The sequence below is a fragment of the Lolium perenne genome, chromosome 5 (assembly GCF_019359855.2).
Source record: "Lolium perenne isolate Kyuss_39 chromosome 5, Kyuss_2.0, whole genome shotgun sequence".
Classification (NCBI taxonomy): domain Eukaryota; kingdom Viridiplantae; phylum Streptophyta; class Magnoliopsida; order Poales; family Poaceae; genus Lolium; species Lolium perenne.
The window spans coordinates 20,675,219-20,697,844 of NC_067248.2; the positions used below are offsets into that span (position 1 = coordinate 20,675,219).

Below are 22,626 nucleotides of genomic sequence, written 5' to 3' on the forward strand. Positions count from 1 at the left end.
ACAGGAAAGGAGGGGGAACGTGGACATCAGTGGGAAGTGATCCTTTGGGCAATATTTGTTAAGACTAGTGTAATCGATACACATGCAAAGAGCGGTTGTGTCTTTCTTTGGCACCATGACAGGATTGGCCACCCACTCGGCTTCCTTGAGCTCCCGAATGAATCCTGCCTTGCGGAGCCGACTAACTTGTTCGCCGATTGCTTTTCTCTTCGGCTCAGAAAATCGGCGCATCGACTGTTGTACTGGTTTGGCTTTTGGGTCAACATTGAGGGCGTGCTCGGCGAGTTCCCTGGGAATACCTGGCATGTCGGATGGTTCCCATGCAAATATTTCCCAGCGCTCACGGAGGAACTCGATGAGCGCGCCTTCCTATGCGACAGTAAGGTCTGCCGATGTATAGACTGTTTTCTTCGGGTCAAAGGGGTGCACCTGCTGCTTCTTCGCTTCCTTTGCGACGTCAAACTCATCGGGTCTTATGTTTCGATTGTCGGCTGGTGGCTTCGTGTGGTCCGTGATGGCATCGACTGCGTTAAGTTCTTCCCTAGCCCTGAATTTCAAGGCGATCTTTTGGAAATCTCTATCGCAGTTATCTGAACGGGAGAAGCTTCCATGGATGGTTATCGATGTCCCATTATTACCTGGCATCTTCAGTTTCAAGTACGCGTAATGGGGTACAGCCATAAATTTGGCAAACGCAGGCCTGCCGAGGATGGCATGGTACTGAGATTCCCAGTCAACTACTTCGAACTTGATTTTCTCCTTCCTGAAGTTGCTAGGCGTGCCAAAAACTACATCCAGTGATATTTTACCAAGGGAATAAGCGGGTCGAGTCAGTATGATGCCGTGGAATCCTGTGTCGGACACTCTTAGCATGTCGACTGTTAGGTCCATTGCTCTCATCGTGCTGGCAAACAACAAATTCAAACCACTTCCTCCATCCATGAACACTTTGCTCATATTGTATCTTCCGAGCTGCGCTTCAAGGACAAGGGCTGCATGACCAGGCCTTGGGACGGCCTTCGCGTGATCTGCCTTGCTGAAGTAGATGCTCTGATCTGACCAGTCGATGAATTCGGGTGTATCGACCATGGCAACTGCCCGCGTGGTTCTGGAAACACCTCGGTTGGTACGTACTTATCTCCTCCTGCTGGCATGTACGGCTCTGGTACGTATGGTTCTGACGGATAACTGTAGGATCGTGCTCTTATTTCCATCGTATGAACTCTTGCCATGGCTTCGGCCCTGAGGTCGTCGCAGAACTGCCAAATTTCGAGGAACTGCCGACAATTCCTTAGCAAATGACTAGATTTTTCATGGCCATCCTTTGGATCGATATAAGAGTGCAGATAACACGGTGCCTCGAGTTGCTCCGTGGCCGATAGATAAGGTGATCAAAAGCGGCCCTTGTTCGATTGTGTGTTGTGGCATCCTCGTTCGTACTGTTGAGGACGAGTCGTGATTCGCTCTTCTTCTTCACGACGTGAGTCCCTTCGTCTCTTCCTTTGCTCCCCCATGACGTCGAAGCTGCCTCGGCTGCCCTCTTGCGTGCTCCTGGATGGGACTGCCGAGGTTGCTGCCGGAGTGATATCTTCTGGAACCGAGGTCCTTGGGCTTGATGCGTTTGACCTAGGGAGGCGAAGAAACCCTCCGGAGTCAATGATGAAGTGAACACCACCGAAAGTAGTATCCATGTTGCCGCACGATTCTGCAGAGATCAGGCGCGATGCCTCGGTGTGTGGTACGAACTCGAAGGACCCGCAACGAACTGAATCTTTTGGATCTGACGGTGTTAGCGACTCGAGCACAAACGCTGCAGATGTGACTGGTACTGCCGATGACCTGCCTTGTGCCGACAGGATTCCCACAGACGGCGCCAATTGTCGAGGGTACTCCTCGGCAATGCCCTCCGATTGGGGCTTAGGGTTGATGGAATCCTGTAGGCTGACACGAGACATCGGTAGACAGACAAGCGGGGAGAGCGATTTACCCAGGTTCGGGGCCCTCGATGAGGTAAAACCCTTACGTCTTGCCTGTCTGATCTTGATTATGAGAATATTGGGTTACAATGGGGTGCCGAAGGTTTCGGCTGTGTTCTCGTCGAGAGGCTAAGTGCTACGGCGACCTAGCTCTAGACTTCTGGTGGCTAAAGTTGCTATGATTGATTCCGTCCCTCGACAGCCCCTCTCCTGGCCTTTATATAGGAGGCCAGGTCTCAAGAGATCTGTCCGGGTACTACTAGGTTTACAAAAGACCTAGCTCTAAACTTTCCTTGTTCGGCTTCCCTCTTGCCTTGTTCTTCAAGGGATCTTCTCCTACACCGTCCCAGTGGCCCGCCTTGCCATCGGGTATCTTCATGGGCCTCCAGTTGGGCCGCACAGGATAGGGCAATGTCAGTTACCCGAAGGGTAATGCCCACGTCATATACGGAGTCCAATTGAGCTAGGATTTCTGGAGGGTCATTTTTTTCATCGGCAGAAGAAGCATGGGCTTTTGGAGCACACCTGGAGGGGCCTGAGGCCCAAAAGAGACCAGGTGGCGCGTCCACCTTGCTAGGGAGCGCCACCCCACTCTTTTAGCCGTCGATTGTCCAAATTGCTTGATTCTTTCGTGAAACAGCGTATTTTGACATAAAACACCACTATATATGACCCCTGAGTGTTCTTTGGAGGAGAGCGCTGCAGAAACATAGAAACACGAAAACGAGGGCCGCAACATAGAATATTGGAGGGAGAAACTCCGCCGGAGCCACCGCCGAGGGATCTCCACCTTCTCCAACGTCTTCCTCATCATCACCATGATCAAGGGGGAGTAGTCCACCTCTGGACTACGGGTTTGTGGCAGTAGCTTGATTTATTTCTCTCATGTTCTTCATAGTTCTTAGTGCCATATATATGAGTTGCCCAACATGATTATGGTCATATATGTAATACCTATGTGGTGGATCTTTATTCTATGATATGATGCTATGCGATTTGACTATACTTTGTGTAAGATGTATTGATAGATGCATATTATGTACCCCGTTCTTAAGTATCGGTGCTGATCAAACTTGTATGCAAGAACCTATGTGGGGCGATGTGTGTGTTAGGTGGAATAGCATGGTTATAGTGATTGGATAGTGACAACAAATTCATGGTCTATTATGGCTTTGCCTTTTCTTTTGCTATCTCACTAGGGATAAAGTGAATGCATGTGATATGTTCGTCACGTGACAAAAGTGATGATCTTGTTTGATCAATGTAGCATATATGATATTCAAACGTCATGTCATAGTACTTATGGCTATACTCTGTTAATTCTTAATACAAGATTACTTTAAGTTTTTCCTGTCTTGTGGAGTATAAGAGAGATGTGTTGCATCATCTCTATGTTAGGACGTGATGCCCATACGAATGCGTATCTTACACATGTTTAACTTATTTTCTTCATATCTCACTGGTGACTTGTTATTGTCCACTACAACTTAAAAGAGATAATAGTCAAGTGAACCCATGAACCCGGTCCAATTTTAATCATAAGAAACACCTTTCCATTACTTTTGTCTTACTTTTTACTTGTAGCATTACTTTAATCCGAAAATAAAAAATACTTTTCTATAGTATTTGCACTCAAAACCCCAAAACAAATAAACCTTTACGGATTTTACTTAGTTTACTTTACTTGTTTAGTTTTCTTTACTCTAGTTACTACTTCACTATACTTTTACTTAGACAAAACCTTGTGCTTGACAACCACATGGTGGAGTTGGGGACACAAGGGTTTATTTTATTTTGCGGGATTGCTAGAAGAAGAGAGGGAGAGATAACTCTTTACTCCATTCCTCGAGATTCGATATAACCCTCAAGTCATCCTTGTGGGGAAAATACTTTGCTGATACAACACTCTGCACTTAGAGTCCCAACATCATCAAGAAGGCAGCCTGGAAAATATTCTCCTACTCTGGGAGAGGGCAGATCTTGATCTCTTGATGCCGCTGCCAAGGTGAAATAGTTGTCATCGACACCAACACATACTAGGTATATGGAGGATCATCGTCATCACCATCTTCACCATCTGCATCAACATCACTGACTCCATCATGTTATCGATGTCACCCCCCTCACCATTTGTATATATCGGAACCCTAGATATCTTGATGGTGGCGTTTTCATGCTATTATTCTACATTGTGTTATTATTTGTTGGATAACTTTTCAATATTGTGTTGTTTTTCATATACCATTGATCATCACCATGTCTCACCGTTGTGAGTACTCCCCATGTTTTTTAGGGAATATGATGAATTGGTCATGATTTCTATGTAGCATGATATGAGTATATGGTCAAGTTTTTTTTTGTGGTTCTATGATGGTAGTGTACAAATTTCAATTATATGGGCTCATAGGGTTCACCCTAGAGTAAGAAAGAGAGGAGGGTCGGTGGGAGTTGATAGAAACTATGTCCCAATCCTTGGACTTGAGATAGGTAGGTTCTTGATGAGAGATCCTAGAAATTTAGGTGATGGTTCGAATTTAAGTCTGCAATAGGGAGGGTATGTTGGAGTATCAAAACTGAACCATGCATCCGAATAGCCATTTTAGCTAATGATTTGGTAAATGTGAATCGCCCCCCCCCCCCCCCCCAAATAGCCTCCAAATGGTGAAAATTTTCCCACCCTCTCCACCAGTCCGCCGTACCACCGCATCCGTGTCGCACCAAACATGGTGTCATTCAATGGTGAATAGCCATTTGAGAGTGTCGCATCCGTGTCGTGCCAAACATGTTGTCGTTCAATGGTACTATGGGCGGTGTCACCCTTATCCGTTATTTTGGCTAATAATGACACCATGGCTATTGTCTGAACTAATGTTACCTCTGAGTGATAATATGGATTTTAGTTCACTAGTGATGACAAAAGATGGTTATAGACCCCCCAATCTCCATACAAGAGAAGTGTCGGTGTTTTCGCTTGTTTTCCTCTCATTTTATGTTTGAGTCATAGGAAACACTGCACTATTAAGAGGGACAGTCTCGATGAGATTATTGGGGATGTTGTTAGCATCCTCAACACATCCTACCACCCAAATATAATCACACAAAAGGTAGGATAGTTTAGTTCGGAGGAGACCTTCGTTTTGAGGGTTTTTAGCAAAATCGGCGGCCAAACCGGCAGCGCAAGATTCACCGGTCGGTGGAGTGTCGAGAGCCGCGCTAATGCCGTCGAAACACGGTACTGTTAACCCTCTTTGTTGATGACCGTAGTCATCCATTCATTTCGGCGTAGGCTCCAGCGCAAGCCCAACCAGCACGCTCAGGCGCAGGCGCCAGCCCGATCGACACGCTTCGGCGCATGCGCCAGCCCGACCTACCGGTCTGGTTCGGCTGCGAGCCTGCTTGCGCGCCAGCCAGCCATTTTGGCGGGTGAACTGATCCGCCGGCCTATCGTCGGTTGGTCCCCCAAGACGACCTACTAAGGTCATAAAGGAGCTTCGATCTACTTACATCATCTTTTTAATTAAGTCAGTAAGATCCCATCCTCGCGATGACCTACTAACGTAATAGAGGCCTCATCTAGCCAACACCGGGTCCAACGACCTCCCAAGCTTGACTCTCATTGTCTAGGAGATCGCCCTCTACCTATCCAAGTTTCTAAGGTAATGTTTAGAGATTATCCTCTAATACAACTAATCATGTCAATTAATATAATTCACTAGGCTCACCATCTGGACAAACAAATCATCATACCTACCATGCTGGTTGAGGACATCAAGGGATCCTCTATCTAGATCACAGGCGTCCTAAGACCTATCATCCAAGTTGATGACTCCCCAAGATATATCATATGGAGCGTCAACACCCTCAAGACTTATCATCCCATCAACCAGGTCCATCTTGGAGCAAGGAAACTTCACCAACACTTTAAGATTGACAGTCTTACTAAAGATCCAATCGGGGGCTTATCGAAGATAAGTGGTGCCAAACCGTATCCCTACAGTACAGTGACATGCACCCATTTTCAGCCCACGATGCCCATGACAACCACGACATGAAGGCCCACATCCAAAATATCAACCTACCTAACCTAGCGTCTTGTAATAGTCCGGTGCGATCTTGTGATCATAGCATGAATAATGTTTGAGGGAACTTCATCATGTACATCATGGCTTTGATCCAAACATGTTTTCCTGGTCCCCTACCGAACAAATAAACACTCTTCCAAGTTCAAACCTTCACAAAAGTGATTGCCGAGAGATACTGAAAACAATTCTTCCTCAAGTTCAAGAACTCCATCTTCTTTTACGTTCTTCTTCTTTCAACCTTGAATCCAATATATGATCTTTAAGTATTGCACATATGAAAAGGCCTTCATATATAAGACAGATCACTCACATGGTTAAACTCAAGCATAAAGAATCTACATCTCAGTGTGCCGACAGTTTGTGGGCTTTCTTTTTGTAAGTGTAGTTGTTCTCAACTCTCGTTGCCTTCTTTTTCTCCCCCTCCTCATCGTGTAAATATCTATCTCTCTTGATCGTAAATACTTTTGTTTTAATATAAAATCCTTTACGATTTCCACGGTAAAAAAAAGTAAAAGATGTACTCCATCCGCCCCACACAAAAGATGTCTCAACTTTATCTAAATTTAGTTATATTTTTTAGATGACCCAATCAAACAATACTCCGGACTCCTTTGATTCATAGAACTTATATATTAATTGTGTAGGATTTAGATCTATGGGAAATTTCTTACACATGTTGTTTGATTTGTAGGAACATGTCTTATAGAAATTAATCCTCTAGGAATTTTACCGTGTAAGTAAAAAAACATTAGCTCATACCTCATGAAAAAATTCCTTTACTACAATCAAACAAACTTCATCTTGTTATAGGATTTAAGTAGACATGACATCTCAATCTTATGATTTTTCTATTCCCATATTTTTCCTTTGCTATGAATCAAAGGAGGCCTACATATGAGCTCAATGCACTTTCAGTTGTAGAGAATGTAATCGTAGCCCTCCGTTCTCATACAGACGGCCAAGATGACCCCGAATGCCAGCCGTTAGCCGTACGATCCCATCACGGTCCGCCTGTCCCCACTTGTGTATCTCCCACCGCCCCACGCATCGCACAATCTTCCGCCTCAGCCGTCGCATGCTCGCCGCCGCCGCAGTGCTTCCTCCGCCGCCGACCACCGCGTTCGCGCGGCCAGTCCTCCGCTCGTGCGCGTCGTGGGGGCGGTGGTCCCCACCCACCAACTCCTCTTGCTCCTCCAGCTCCAGGTGCGTAAAGCTAATCTATTTTCTTTGACTGATTCTTTATTAAGACACAGAAGTAGTTAGCCCACGAGACCGGCAGTCCGCCTCCAAATCTAGCAAGATATTCCGGTGCTGATTAGTCTAGTCAATCTGGTTATAATGGGGGGAGGAGGATCCGAGTAGTGAAGAAAACAATTTGGCCTCGCCTTCTCCCTCTCTTTCTCCCTGCTGTGTTTGACCGGCTCTTCTTGCTCTCGTGTTGCTGCGATTTCGCAGGGAGGAGTCTTTGTGGCGGCGGGGGAGGAGTGGAGGGGCGGTGCATCGGGCTATGGCGCGGCCGCCGATCCTCTCCGTCGCGCTGCCGTCTGACACGGGGCGTGTGCTCAGCATCCAGTCCCACACCGTCCAGGTTTATCCCCCCTCCCCTCTCCCCTATCTACTATGAATACAAGCTTGTGGAAGTAATGCAGTTTGGTTTAAGAGCTTAGCAATTGCTTTGCTGGTTCTAAGATCTTGGAGCCAAGCAAAGTGTTTCTACAAGTTGCGGGTTTAATTAGGCCTTTACAAGCTTTCCATGGCTGTGATATATATGATTGTAGTTGCGGGTTTAATTAGGCCCTCACAAGCGTTATACTGCAGTTGTGTGGTTGATCATCGGTTAAGACAGCCGTTAAAGACTCCCGTAGGACCGGGTTCGATTGGGGACTGTATGGTGCGCAGAAAGAAGCATTCTTTTAGGAATTAGGCGTGGTAAATGAATTATGTTTTGATCTGATATCTGTCCTCTGCTCATGCTGTTTTTCCTTAATTTAGGGATATGTTGGCAACAAATCGGCTGTCTTCCCCTTGCAACTTCTCGGTTTTGATGTGGACCCAATAAATTCTGTACAGTTCTCAAATCATACAGGTTGAATCGGGCTGTTTTGTACATCATCTTACGTCTAATTTGTCTGACTCGCCTGAATAATTTCTGCTATGTGTCATCGCAGGGTACCCAAAATTTAGAGGACAGGTTCTCAATGGCGATCAGCTGTGGGATCTTATAGAAGGACTGCAGGAAAATGATCTATTGCACTATACACATTTGTTAACAGGTGAATAATCATTACGACTTCTTCGAATTGGGACTTCCCCATCCTTCACGCCAAAGAAAGAGCAAGTTGATTGGTCTTCACTGATATTTCCTTGTGTTGGCACACCGTTAATCATGTTCTTTTAATGACCAAACATAATGTTTTGTGTGAAAAGTAACATGCTATTTAGTTGTTTATTATTCAGACTTATGTAAAGTAAAATGCTCTTTGTGGTATTCAGGTTATATTGGATCTGTCTCCTTTTTAAATACTGTGCTGCAAGTCGTCGAGAAATTACGATCTGTCAATCCTGATCTTATATATGGTAATCATTTCTCACCTTATATCATTTGTAAGGCTGTTTCTTCCGCACCAAATTTTGTAGGGAATTGTGTCATACGAAAAATACCAAATTGAATTGGCTAATACCTGTTTACACTGCAGTTTGTGACCCGGTTATGGGCGATGAAGGCAAACTATATGTTCCTCAGGAGCTAATATCTGTTTATCAACAGAAGGTAACATAGCCTATTTTAACTTGCTAAGTTCGTCATGTACGGTATGAAATGCTGTGAGTTACTTAGTCTTTTAGCATGTTACATAAAAATGCAAGATTTAATTGTACTCCAGCATGTATTACTCACAACTTTTGTTAGAAAATCCCTTCCCTAAACTGAAGTGATACATTTAGCCTGCATCTCCTCTTCCCCTTCAGAAATGAGTATAGACAAAGTCAGGTACCTAGGTTTCGGATGTTGGTCCCATTAACTTATGTTCCCTTTCCTAATTGGGCTATGGTGTGAAAATTATACCATACGAGTTTCATGCTCACAATGCTTTGCACAGACCTCATCTTTTACTCATCTGATTATATCATTTTCTAATCAAATGATCTTTAGGTCGTCCCAGTTGCATCAATGCTTACACCAAACCAATTTGAAGTTGAACTACTCACGGGATTGAGGTATTCATGCTCTCTTTCTGTAAGAAGGAAAATGAGAGCTACTCTGTTTACAGTCATATGTCGCATCATAGGTGTCCAAGTATCAGATGCCAAACTCGGTTATTACCACATATTGCGTTGAGATTAAAAAAATGAAAGCACATCAGTGCTCATTTTGAGAAGTACAGTTTCTAATCCAGTTACCTTTTTATGCGTTCTGCAATTGCCAATTGGTATTTAATGCAAATGAGCTAACATGTGGTTCCGTGTGCAATGATTTGAAAAATTGATCACAATTGCCAGACCTAGAAACTAGTGATACCGGCTAAATTGTTTCAGTGGCATTCTGTAGGCTAACCACTGTTTACAGAGGAATTCAGTACTTGTATTAAGGCATATAGTTTTTCCCTTTTTATTTTCCATCTTATTTAGCAATGATGGTTAATCTATTAAAGAAGCATATGTATGGTAGTCAAGTACCCCATGGTAAAATGCTTGTTTTCTTATTTGAACGTGTACTTACAGAATTACCTCCGAACAAGATGGCTTGAAAGCTTGCAATATCCTCCACAGTGCTGGACCGCGGAAGGTTAGTGCTTTATTGATCAATAGATAAACCAATTAAAGTACTAATGTGCTACATGGAATAACTGTTGGCTCCTCTGGTCAATTATCTTTGTACATGTTTCTATATTTGGAAGAAATGATGCTGATTCAGTTATTATACTAATGTATGTATGGATGTGTTTGATTTATGCCATCCTCCAGGTGATAATAACTAGTGCGCTTATTGAAGACAAGCTGCTCCTCATTGGAAGTTACAAAAAAACAAAGGTAAACTTTTGAAAAAATTATACGTCTACTAAGATCTACCTACACGCCACCAATATATTAGTTACAAATAGAAAATTTGATTGTTTTACAAAATTAATACGGAGAAACTTTGAAGACGAAAAACCATTTGAGCTTAACACCGTCGCAAAGCCAGAGAAGATCAAAGAACTACGCAAGCAAATCACGGCGCAAATGGCACCTTCATGGCTATACAAGAAAAAAAAGTTACATACATATCGAACATCTTATTGTAGTTATGTATATCTCTTATGCTACTTTGGTGCTCTTCTGGGATGTTTTGGCTAGCTATGAGCTACTGACCAATCCAAGTAAATGTCTCTGATACAGTGATGTGGAATAGTTGTTATCTAGGACAGGTACACTTACTCATAATCAGGAGTTCACAGCTACTCTAGATGTACTTCAATGTTATATTATTGTCACATTAACATTGCACAAGTTAGATAGAAGTTACGAATAGGACTTACAGCTGATATGTTGTGTCTCTTTTGGCTGCTGGTATAGGTAATCTGGCCCATTTACCAACCAAATCTAATAGTACAATATTACATTCTTGTGTTAGCTTGAGCTTAGGTGGATTTACACAGCATTAAATAAATGAATGAACAAATAAATAAATAAATGCTTTGGAAACTAACCACTAAAGTTAGAAATTGGCCAAACTACTCTTGTACCTTGTAGAAAAAAAATACAGCTAGCTTTTGACTTCTTAAACCCTGATCTCTTGAGGGCTGATATTGAAGACTTCTGTGGTGTCTTAATTTTCAGGAACAACCACCGGAACAATTTAAGATTGAAATACCCAAAATACCTGCATATTTCACGGTATGTGCCCCTAATAATGGAGGAACCTTTTTTATACTCATATAATTCCAAATTTTATTTTGTGAATTTGCCGCCGCATGCTTGTTATTGTATAGCTTAGTATGGAGTATGGACTATATACATATTCTTGCTTCATTTGTTATAGGTTTGCTCATGTAGGATATTCATATGATAGTTTGTCTGGTCATATCGAATGGTGATCCTTCATCATGTCCAACAAGTGTTGCAGAATCAAACAGTATCGAATCATAGGAAAACACATATCCTTATATTTTGGCACAGTGTTTACCTTGTTAAAACCCTCATGCGGTGACATAAGCAACTTCATTTAGGGCAGGCTGTATTTATACATGATACATCTTGAACTTAAATGGACTTAGCTGTGAAGTGAAAAACAGAATTAATACATTACTCAGTACTAAATGAAAAAAAATGGCTGCTTACAAAGTAGTAGATCGTAGAAATAAAATCTCAGCTAGGTGTTTGTTAGCTGTGTGCTCGTGCAAGTGTATATATCTTTTAATAGTGAGTGGAGAAAATTGGATCTACAGATGTTGAGTGAGGTGGTAGCGAAATGGGGTGAGAAAATGTCTTTTTCTCTGACATATGCTCCGCAAAGATGAGTGATCGTAGCATTGCTGGCCGCGAATATTCCATTCAAATATTTCAGTTACTGTATAATTGATCTGCTGCCCCCAAAATGTTTTGTAGGGCACGGGAGATTTGACAACAGCCCTGCTGCTAGGATGGAGCAATGTATGTCCTAGAGAAAGTTTGTTACTCCGTACTACTGTTCTGGTGGAATTATCTTATCATGGTTATACGTTTCTAACACGTCATTTGCATGTGATGCTTACAGAAATTCCCCGATAACCTCGAGAAGGCAGCAGAACTGGCAGTATCCAGTCTACAGGTATCTCTGTCATGCACTCATGCTACTATTCAACATGATCTAACTTCTACTCCCTCCGTTCTGATTTAGTCTACATTTTAGAAAAAATGAGACAAATTAGTAGTGCATTTATTAGTACTACTTAGATATTTGAACAACCAATCCAAGCTACATTGAAAATAACAACATCCAATAAAGAGAGTAAAACCACCTCATTTTCAGTGTTGTTGTTGACTAAAAGCTAGAATGTAGAGTATTTCAGAACAAATTTTGAAGCTAGAATGTAGACTATTTCAGAACGGAGGGAGTAGGTCTTAAGTAAACTTAGCAACAATATTGTATTAGCAATTCTGAGTTATGGATGTCACGAGTTTTGGTAACATGTAATTAGAGCTAGGACATGAATTTAAATTGATAGGTCAGGCACAGTTATTGCTGTCTAGTAAACTGACTGTCTGACAACTATCAAACATGACCTCATGCTAATGTTTTCTACACCTTGTTTCTAAAATCAGACATGACCTCATGTCACCAATATATTTTTGTTGACCCCACTTTAAGAAACAACGGTTGCCTCTGAATACAAGCTTGATTGCTTTTAGCTCGTAGCCTCCCATTTTCAGGGCATTTCATGTTTAACTGTTTAAGAGATGGCCTTTTTTCTCCCCTTGAATTCTGTGCACATTATCAAAAAAATGATTTTTCTTCTCCTTGAAATTTCTCCACATTATCAAAAAGTTGATGTAGCGCCCCCCTAACAAATGGATGTTTGTATCATGGTATCACCCTGAAGGATGGGATCACTAGATATGTTGAGATGCAATAACCTCAGTACGTGCTCTTTCAGACGTTATTAAAATGTACTACCTCTTTCCCGTTTTAATTGACGCCCGTATGTACCTGCTCGCTTCCTACATGACACAACACCCCGCGTCGATTAAAGAGGAACGGAGGGAGTAGTAATTGGAAAGTCAGATTAGAATCTTTTAGGACCCATTTTGCTTATTGGGGCTTCATTTGTAATGTGGGGACTTACTTACCAGCGCGGTTCCCTTATCCAGGAAGGCCAGGCTACACCAGCAAGCAGCAGTTAGGAAGAGATAAGTTAGTTTCCTAGTTCGAGTCAGTTTGGAGCTAGTGTGAGGAGACAGTCCAGAGACAACTTAGATTCGTTTTCCAATTGAATTTGTTATCTTTGTAAGGCAATAAGTGCCCAGGTCGTGAGAAGGAATAGCCGTGATACTGTCGATATAGGAGTATATAGCTATTTGATGTGTATGTAGCATACAGTACTTCAGAATCTTCAACATTTACGGTAACTTCTGCAGGCACTCCTAAGAAGAACCGTGGAAGACTATAAAAGGGCAGGCTTTGACCCATCAACCAGCAGCCTAGAGATTCGGTTGATTCAGAGCCAGGATGAGATCAAAAACCCGCAGGTTACATGCAACGCCGTGAAGTATAGCTAATCCCATAGTGACAAGCACCACAGCAAAGTCGAGACCAGCAACCTGTTATAGTTGAAGGATCTTCAGCAGTGCCTGCCCCGTCACAGGCGGAAGATCCGTCATGGTTCCTGGCTTCAGTTTTGGGAAAGCCATTTCTTAGCTCACCACAGTTTCACACCCATATAAAGGATCCAAATTAACCTGTCTGAGGAAAAAAAAAGAAGGAACAGATTAGGAAAAACAACAATACCCTGTAAGCTCGTAATGTTATTTGTTATGGCTGTGAGACACCGTTGTACAGAAGGTTAAGTCGCGTCCTGAAGCTTTGTTGTGTCAATGTTAGAATGAATAAACATCGGTCCTGTTGATGTGATATGTTATAGTCTTTTGATAATTATATGTATTATGCAATTTCTATTGATTGCCAGTCGAGTGATTCAGATTTCAGATTTCAGACATCAGTTTACACCATTGGATAATGAGCCAATGATTCTACTGTTTCCATATAAAATAACTTTTTTTTATGGGGACTTACATAACTTGGGGCTTTCTAGAACGACCAAGGCAAATACATATATCTACAGTACAAGTCTACTTTCCACAGCAATTAAAAAATAGCAGGCCAGATACTTGTAGAAAAAGGAACCTTTTTTTAAACAGGGGCAAAGCTTTGCCCCAATCTATGATTAAGAAGTTTTACAAGAAAGAACATGTTAATGTCCTAATAAAAATACAAGGCCTACTCTCTCAGCATGATATCGCCCAATCTTTTGGCGCCCGCAATGACCCAAAGATCATATCTAACATTACATGCAACGGGATACTCTTATTATGGAAGACCCTATCATTTTTTTAGATGAGTCTTCAACCATTCAACCACTGGATAATGAGCCAATGATTTCTATCTCAAAAAGGAACTATAGAGTATTCAACATCAATCATTGATTGAAACAGAAGAAAACTTTTCGACACAAGCAATGCATTGTTGACTGAAACTGTAAGAAACTAGAAAGCATCCATACTTCGACAAAAGACAGCGCAGTAGGAGTTTGGTGAGTTTAATAGTTCCCAGTGAACAATGTTTGCATGAGATAACCTGCTGGGAACTACAAAGGGCATTAGAGCAGCAATATCGAATTTAAGGATTTGACAAAAGACATCACACAATCTTGGAGCACCAACATTGTCTACGTAACAAGCAAAAGGCAATACATTATTTAGGGCTAAACCGAACTCAATGGAGAGTTGGAGACGACTGGGTATTATTCATCCGAAGTCGCATCCATCGAAAAGATAGGAGGAGAAGGGATCAGCAATTGACAAATCATTAGCATTCAAAACCATAGAATCACTTTGTATGAATTCCAGTTGTGCGTCTTGAGAAGCTCTACTTTCAGCTTCTAGCAGCCTGTATTGATCAGCCAACCATTCCTTGCTGATCTCCTTGTTGACTATAAGTCTGATCTCCCTTAGCACTTTCGCGTTCAAAACAAAGAACTTCACAAAGCCAATATCTTGCTCATCGCCCTTATAATCCGTCATCACTAATTTTTTGAGATGTGTCTCAAGGCATTTCACCGGATCCAGTGGGTCATACTCACGCCCATCTTTCAGTGGCATCTTTAAGGATTCCCGCAACTAAAAAGTTGGAGACGACTGGGTATTATTCATCCGAAGTCGCATCCATCGAAAAGATAGGAGGAGAAGGGATCAGCAATTGACAAATCATTAGCATTCAAAACCATAGAATCACTTTGTATGAATTCCAGTTGTGCGTCTTGAGAAGCTCTACTTTCAGCTTCTAGCAGCCTGTATTGATCAGCCAACCATTCCTTGCTGATCTCCTTGTTGACTATAAGTCTGATCTCCCTTAGCACTTTCGCGTTCAAAACAAAGAACTTGGCAAAGCCAATATCTTGCTCATCGCCCTTATAGTCCGTCATCACTAATTTTTTTAGATGTGTCTCAAGGCATTTCACCGGATCCAGTGGGTCATACTCACGCCCATCTTTCAGTGGCATCTTTAAGGATTCCCGCAACTAAAAAGTAAAGACGAGAAATATGTTAAATAATTCCTACTTAGACCAGACTATTTGTGCAAATAAGCATTTTGAAAGAGAATCAAATGCTCAATGTGATCTTTAAGTAAAAGATCAATACTCACAGTGATGCAGAGCGTTTCCAAACACGGGAAGCACCTTAAGACATCAATAACAGCATTCAAATCTGGGACAGAAAACTGAAGAGACAAAATCTTCACGGTGCTTACTGTATTCTTGAAGCTGGCTGGGGTTAAACTCTGAATAAAACAATGGGCATATGAAAAAACATTATAAATGTAACGACGCTGCATGCAAGAAGCAAAAGCAAGAGGTTGCTGCTGCTACCTTCAAGAGTAGGTTTTCAATCTTGATTTCAGAGATGCTGGGTGACAAAAGGCCCAATATTTCCAGTTTAGGTGCCTTAATTACCCGGATAGTATCACCACCTTGGCCCGGATAAGGTAGTAGCAGCCTTTGAAGGAGAGGGGCATCCTCAACAACCAACTCTCCTTTGCCCGAAAAACAAGTGCAGAGGCCAACGCTTCTAAGAGTTGGCGAGCTAATGTGGAAGCAGCCCACATCAGCAATGCTCCATAGATATAGTGACTCCAAGACATGGCAAGCAGAGAGCACCCCATGGAAGACATCCTCGGAGATGGAAACCCAACATAGCTGGAGCTGCTTGAGCAAGGGGAAACACCCAGAAGGAACTATCTCCTTTGGGAAATAACAGAAGCTGATTCTAGCAACCACAAGGGTTGGTGCGCAGAGGAACACCGATGGTGGCAGCGGGTAAAGCATCTTATCCCCATGTGTATCCTCCAAGAGTCGGAAGCTGATGCAAAGATTCTGAAGTTTTGCGAGGGCTGGAGAACGGAACCAGCTCTCGATCTGAAGAGCTTCTTCAGCAAACCTTTTTCTGTCTTTGTGAAGCCGGATGAAGTTAAAGACGAAGCGGCGGGCAGGGCCAGTGTGGTCAGAGAGGATCTTGGAGACAATGGGTATGCGCTTGAACTGGCTGGAGCAGAGGCGGTAGTTGGCCTCGAGGTTGAGAGGGGATGAGCGCCAGAGCGGGCGCCAACGGCGAGCGAGGGCCTGCGTGCGAGCGCCGTCCTTGGTTGGGAGGAGCGAAATTATGGTGCCAAGGATGTCATCCGGAAGTTTGCTGATGAGATCCTCATCCGTGGTGAGATCACAGTGGCTGGCAAGGTCCCCGTCGCGGCTCCGCTTCCGTGGCCTGCGCCCGGTGGTTCCATTGGAGCCGTGCGCCTGCGCCTTGGCCACGGACGCAACAGCCGCCGCCTTCTTCATGTCCAGCGGCTGGCGAGGTGCAGAACTGTGGAGCAAGGTGGGGAATTTTGAGAGCTGGGATGAACTGCTGCAGCGATGGGGCGGCCTTTAAAGTTGAGGAGGGGGAGTCGGCGTCGCTTTGAGCTTTGAGCCGGGGAGCAATCCAGGCGTTCTGGCATTCAACGCCGCCGCCGACGCGCGCCGGAGACGAAGCGTTCGTTTGGAACAGAGCAGCTGAGGAGAGATGCGTCGCCTCGTCTCCGATGCGATCGAATGCGCGCGCAACTCGTTTTACGGTTTGGATCGAGCAACAGCACTGGGACTGGCCGGCGTACCGTGGCCTTGGCTGACAACAACAAAGTTTTTCTAAAACTGAAGTAATCCCAAAATAAAGTATACGTATTTAAGACTCCGTTTTACAAAAGGAAAGCGCTGAGGATCCTCCGGAGGCTGTAAATCTCCCAGCCTCCGGGTCCCCCACCGTTGGATCAAACCATTTTGAACCGTTTGATTAACTTTTGTGTTTAGTTTTGTCTCAAAATCCCACTTTTGCTTCATTGAAGCAAAAAAAGTCCCGCTTTTGCTTCATTGAAGCAAAAAACGGTTCGACTAAAAATAGAAGGTGAGCTGCGAGGACTCTTCAAACTTTGTTTCATCGCAGCAAAAAAGTCCCGCTTTTGCTTCATTGAAGCAAAAAACGGTTCGACTAAAATAGAAAGAGAGCTGCGACTCGTTCAGGCTTTGTTTCGTCGCAGCAAAAAAAAACCCACTTTTGCTTTATTGTAGCAAAAAATGGTTCCACTATAAGTAAATAAAAATGATCCAGACATCGACCTCATCGGAGACATATCCGGAATCCTTGTAGCAACAAAAATGTACAAAAGTAGTATAACCACAAAATATTTGCACTAAAAGATTTATACTATTATAGCATCGTTAAATACTCATCGCCGGTGCATGCCGACAACATCCCAACTCCGGCTGGCAGCACCTCACTTGCTTCTTGCAGTACACTATTGGTAGCATCGTCGTGGGTTGTTGGCAACATTACCGTTTGTCCTTTACAGCACCTCCGCCACAAGATGGTAGCAACACCGGTCGGAGGTGGTAGCATCGTCGTCGCCCTTAGCAGCAAGGTCACCCTTGCAGCGCCGCCCGCTGCCGCTGGATGCACCGGCCGGTGGACTTGCAACATTGATGTCGCCGACTGCAATGCCACCCGCCTTAGCTGGTGGGAGCTCTGTCCGACTTCCATGGGAGCACCGCCCAGTGCGGCTGGAAGCACCGCCGTAGCAGGTAGGCAGCATCGCGGTCGTTGGCTCGCAGCACGTGCGGTTGCCCGTGGTATCACAGCCGAATCCGCCGAAAGCACTCGCCCTTGCAGCATCGGCGCCATCTTCTTGCAGCACCGACTCCCATCCCTGCACTCCTTGCAGCACCGTCTCCAGCCGATGGTAGCGCCGCAAACTACCTATGGAAGCACCGCCGCCCCGGCTTGTAGCACTGCAGCCCGGGATCGAAGCACCGCCGCCGCAAGTAGTAGCACCTGCTGACCCTGCTTGCAGCATCGCCACCACAGGTCGCAGCAACCTCCGCCGCCGCCGGTGCTAGCACCTACTGGCCCGGCTTGCAGCACCGCCACCACAGGTCGCAGCAACCTCCGCCGCCGCCGGTGGTAGCACGCGCTGGCCCGGCTTGCAGCACCGCCACCACCGATCACAACAACCTCCGCCGCCCCGGTGGTAGTACACACTAGCCCGGCTTGCAGCGCCGCCGCCACCGGTCGCAGCAACCTCCGCCGCCACCGGTTGTAGAACCTGTTGGCCCGGCTTGCAGCACCGCCGCCACCGGTCGCAGCAACCTTCGCGCCGCCGGTTATAGCACCCGCTGGCCCCGCTTGCAGCACCGCCGCCACCGGTCGCAGCAACCGCCGTCACCGGTGGTAGCATCGCCCGACTCCACTAGAAGCACCACCCGACGCCATCGAAAGCACCGCCGTTGCAGGTGGACGGTATCGTCGGCGTTGCCTAGCAGCACCAGTCGTCTTGTCTGACAACACAAATGCTCTTGGCTCGCAGCACCGGCCATCGGCAGAGACAGCACCCATGGCCTCCATCACTGGCGACGGCGGGCGCCGAGGGAGCTGGCCTTATGGGCCTCCGGCGCGGGCTCTATCCCTGGCAACGGCAAGCGTCGAGGGGACTAGAGAATCGGGCTCCGCCGCGGCCCCCATCTCCTAAGACGGGGAGCGCCCGGCGCTGCGCTGGCGGCCTCCATCTTCACCCCACCCGGAACCGCCGCTGCAGCCTATGAAAATCCACCGCCACGCTCGCAGCCCCCAAAAACGTCGGGCCCCGACTCCTCCAATCCTCCAGCGAGGCCGCGTCCTCACCGATCAGGCTCCTCCTCGTGCTCCCTGCGTCCGGAGCATCAGCGGTGGGGCGGTTGATTTGGGAGCAATCACGGGAGCAAGTGCGAGGACAGGGATGAACAAAAGCGATGCGAGCAGATAAGGCAGTGGAGTTGGTGGGGGCCAGGAAAAAGACGTCATGGGATGGAACGCATCGAACGGCCATGAACTCGGAGGCTGCGTGCGACGCAACCTCCGGAGGAAATAGAGCGTTTTCCTTTACAAAACCGTTGTATTCAGTTTTAGAAAAAAAGAGTTTCAGAGTTGTTTTTTCCAATATTTCAAAAATAGATGTCTTAGGCGACCGGGCCGCCCTCCACCTTCCCCGCCTCAAGCCCCTCCCCTAGGTGGTGAACACCCCACCGCCACCACTAGAGGGGCACAACGCCGCGCTCCAAGCTGCCCTCGAGGAGCTCACCACATGGCCCCACCTCATCGAGGTGCTTCGCGCCTCTGCTCTCGAGTCAGCGGCGTGGGCGGTCACCGAAGACGCTGAGGCAGAGGCGGACACCGAAGATGCCGAGGGCGCATGAGGAGGCCGAGCGGAAGGCGGCGCTGTGGGTGGTGGCCTTGCACCACTGGATCATTTTCAGTTTCATCTATATATACTTACTTCACGAGGGGTCAAACGGCGGATCTTTGCTCACGTTGACCAAGGATAATTAAAATAAAAAAAATATAAAGTTGACAGAGTCTTCTCAAAGTAGACAGTCAACCAGGTTTAGATCATGTCTGCAAGTACGAGGCGCCGGAATTAAAATTCAGTCGGCTAGATTTAGCCTTGACGGGGCTGACTGTCCTGTGGTTGCCAGTCTGAAAGCTTCTCCTCCCAAAACAACTTACATGTGAATCTAGATAAACCTGCGACAATAATTATGAAATAAATATAGTACTATTTGTGAGTTGTTTGAGAAAAGATAAGTCGACGGCGTGGGTGAGCGCGCACAACATCACGGCCTTCCTCAACGGGCACCCGGAGTGATGGGGCGACTTCGCGGAGTGGTGGTCGCTCGTGGTGCGGACTACTCCCCGCCAACTGCGCAAGGGTACCTCGTCGCTCATCATGCTCACGGCGTGGTGGATCTGGAAGCATCGGAACGCTGTGATCTTCGACAATGCACAGCCCTCGGTGCCCTCCCTCCTCAGTGACATCAGGACAGAAGCGCGGCAATGGGCGGACGCGGGAGCCCGGGGTGTCCGCCAGCTACTCCCTTAGATTAGGGTCTCCTTTCTTGGGTCGAGTTGTACTGCGGGGTGTTTGTCTCTCTTCGGAGGGGCATGTACATAACTAACTTTCTTTATCTATCAATGTATCGAAACGCAAATCTTTTGCGTTTTCGCGAGAGAAAAAAAAAGTCTGCATACTGAAATTTAAAAAGTGACAATTCGCCCTAAATACAACGACGATCTGCCCTTGCCTATGTGAGGTCCAATATAAGACCTGCCATTAGCTAGTCTCCGAAAAAACCTCTAAGAGAAGTTAGTCATGAACGAAATATACAAAGTTCACTTGTTTCGTACCCTCGTGTGATCCTCCTCTTTTTTGGTGCGCATGCTAGCATTGGAAGCTCCTCTCCACTAGCCCTCGAGAACATAACGGATACACCTATTATTTGCGAGCTGTTTGATCATAAAAGATTAGTGTGTGTGCAACTTCTCACGCGAGTCTTAGGGCCCCTTCGTTTCAAAGAGTGTACAAACATACTGTATTCCTTGGAGGATTCTAATCTTTAGAAATTTCTTTCTGCCTAAGTTGAGAACTAGGCAGCTGCCAAGTTAATAGTGCTGCATCCCTGCTGACCAGAGTTTCAGTTCTGTCAGTAGCGAATTTTTGGTATCTCTTGTTTGATGGTATGATAATTACCGATATGAGTTTTGTTTCTCTCGACGTAGGAGAGATATGTTTTAAGCCCTCTTGGTATTATGATGTCGAAGCAATTTGTTCACGCACACACTATTTGATAATGGTCACATGACATCACCAATATACACAAAACGGGAAAATAAGAAATTAAGAATTGATACTGCACATTAGGTGTTGGTAAGTTCACATTTTTTTAAAGAAAAGTTGTGCAAAGACATCCGGTGTCTCTTATACGAAACAACCAGTGGCCTTTTTCCTTCAGAACACGCAAGTAGTAGGTTCGTTATTACTGTAAAACTTTCGTGACCTCCAACATCTTATAAAGAACACTAACATCTTCATGCACACAACCAAATATCCTTTATTTCAAGACGACCAACTCTTGTTTTGAGTTTTGTCTATCTATGCGTTGTGGAAATCCTAGTAATCGAAAAGACTCGTTCTTTGGAAATTTGGTTCGGCAGATGGTGAAATAAAGGGAACAATGTGTGGAGGACTATACTTGTTGAAGTTGTGTGGAATATATATGTGTATAGGCCAGAAATTCAATTCGGCACATGGGAGCATATGATCCTGCCACCGAAAAAATATTTTGAAATGTAAAAAAAAATCGAACAAAATTTTTCTCACTTACGTATCAACATTTTACGTGCACACATCAAGTCTTGCGAAAAAATGACATTTTTTGTGAATTGTGTGAAAAAGACAAACAAAATGTTTCGTACACAACTTTTTTTACAACAAATTTTATCTTTTTTACAGATGACACTTAAAATGTCGGTTTTATGTGAAACTAGTTTGTGAACGTGTAAAATTTTGAGATGTACCCACTAAGTTTTGTGCTCATATTTTTCAACATTTTAAAAGTGCATTTAAAACGAAGTTTAAAAACCGGGAGCATATACTCCCGGGTGCCAAAACACCACTCCAGGCCACTCCCTATACAATTTCAACTGTACAGGCTACAGTTGAAATTGGATTATGTGTGTAGGTTATATTTTGCAAACGAAAGCTAGGTTAGACACAAGATTGATTGTCGAAGACGGTTCGGTATCAGTGGTAGGGACACTAGATTGGTGTGGTATTTGTAGATTTGACAGTGTTTGTAAACCATGACGAGTTTATCGTTGACGGTACAATGGTAGTATCAAGGAAGAAACGGTCGTAAGAGCATCTCTAGCAGAGCCCTTATTCTTCTGAACCGAAAAACATGAGTTCAGTTTCCCGAAAAACCAAAAGCGAGCGTATTTTAGCGTGGCGCAGAACAGCACCCGTATTCAGAACCGAAAAACGTCGATTTCAAATTTTGTCGGTGATCATCGCAAACAAGCAGTAGAACTGAAATTGAAACATACTTTAGGCATAATTCGGGTGCTACGATCGATAAATACGTTGCATTTGAGGTGGTCGTCGGCGACCACCTCCAAAAGTAACCTAATTTCGCCGGCGGCGAGCTACTATGCGCGCCGCGGCAGACTACGCCGTCGGCAGCCTACTCGGAGTCGAGGTCGACGACCTCCTGCTTCACGCGGTGGACGGCCGCCTCCTTCTACGCGGCCTCGTACTCGCGCACGGCACGGACGGCTTCCGCTTCCTCGCGGCGGAAGCGCGCGCGCCTCGGCGGCGGAGATGACGACCACCTGCTGCACCGCCGTCGCCTCCTCCTCGTCGTTGAGGACAAAGTCCCCGGACTGCAGCTGGAGGGTGCGCACTGGCACCTCCTCCTCCGGCACCTCCTCCTCCTCCT

The 22,626-nt window shown here is 45.2% G+C and overlaps 2 protein-coding genes across 3 annotated transcripts; one reads left to right on the forward strand and one right to left on the reverse strand.

Annotated features, from left to right (window-relative positions):
* The first annotated feature begins 7,071 nt into the window (after window positions 1-7,071).
* On the forward strand, window positions 7,072-13,700 carry LOC127298819 (pyridoxal kinase). 2 transcript variants are annotated; one of them, XM_051328680.2, is made up of 13 exons: window positions 7,076-7,261; window positions 7,514-7,646; window positions 8,051-8,144; window positions 8,227-8,331; window positions 8,552-8,635; window positions 8,755-8,828; window positions 9,210-9,274; window positions 9,779-9,842; window positions 10,022-10,087; window positions 10,877-10,933; window positions 11,645-11,689; window positions 11,793-11,846; window positions 13,154-13,700. In XM_051328680.2, the coding sequence occupies exons 1-13, from the start codon at window positions 7,134-7,136 to the stop codon at window positions 13,292-13,294; spliced, it is 1,110 nt and encodes a 369-aa protein (XP_051184640.1). In that variant the 5' UTR covers window positions 7,076-7,133; the 3' UTR covers window positions 13,295-13,700. The 2 variants fall into 2 exon arrangements, with proteins under 2 accessions (XP_051184641.1, XP_051184640.1); XM_051328681.2 differs by lacking the exons at window positions 11,645-11,689; window positions 11,793-11,846; window positions 13,154-13,700 and adding an exon at window positions 11,485-11,590 and having other exon boundaries at window positions 7,072-7,261.
* A 252-nt stretch (window positions 13,701-13,952) lies between these two features.
* On the reverse strand, window positions 13,953-16,725 carry LOC127298816 (F-box/FBD/LRR-repeat protein At3g26920-like). The gene is made up of 3 exons (XM_051328678.2): window positions 15,661-16,725; window positions 15,438-15,572; window positions 13,953-15,312 (listed from the first exon to the last, which is right to left on the reverse strand). The coding sequence occupies exons 1-3, from the start codon at window positions 16,624-16,626 to the stop codon at window positions 14,941-14,943; spliced, it is 1,473 nt and encodes a 490-aa protein (XP_051184638.1). The 5' UTR covers window positions 16,627-16,725; the 3' UTR covers window positions 13,953-14,940.
* Between the last annotated feature and the right edge of the window lie 5,901 nt (window positions 16,726-22,626).

Excerpts from the sequence above, each read along its gene's own strand:
- LOC127298819 (XM_051328680.2), top strand. The coding sequence starts at position 7,134 with ATGCTCGCCGCCGCCGCAGTGCTTCCTCCGCCGCCGACCACCGCGTTC. Across the intron at positions 9,275-9,778 it reads GAACTACTCACGGGATTGAG|AATTACCTCCGAACAAGATG; the intron begins GTATTCATGCTC and ends GTGTACTTACAG. Across the intron at positions 11,690-11,792 it reads TGCTGCTAGGATGGAGCAAT|AAATTCCCCGATAACCTCGA; the intron begins GTATGTCCTAGA and ends TGATGCTTACAG.
- LOC127298816 (XM_051328678.2), bottom strand. The coding sequence starts at position 16,626 with ATGAAGAAGGCGGCGGCTGTTGCGTCCGTGGCCAAGGCGCAGGCGCAC. Across the intron at positions 15,573-15,660 it reads TTGAAAACCTACTCTTGAAG|AGTTTAACCCCAGCCAGCTT; the intron begins GTAGCAGCAGCA and ends TGTTTTATTCAG. Across the intron at positions 15,313-15,437 it reads TGGAAACGCTCTGCATCACT|TTGCGGGAATCCTTAAAGAT; the intron begins GTGAGTATTGAT and ends TTTACTTTTTAG.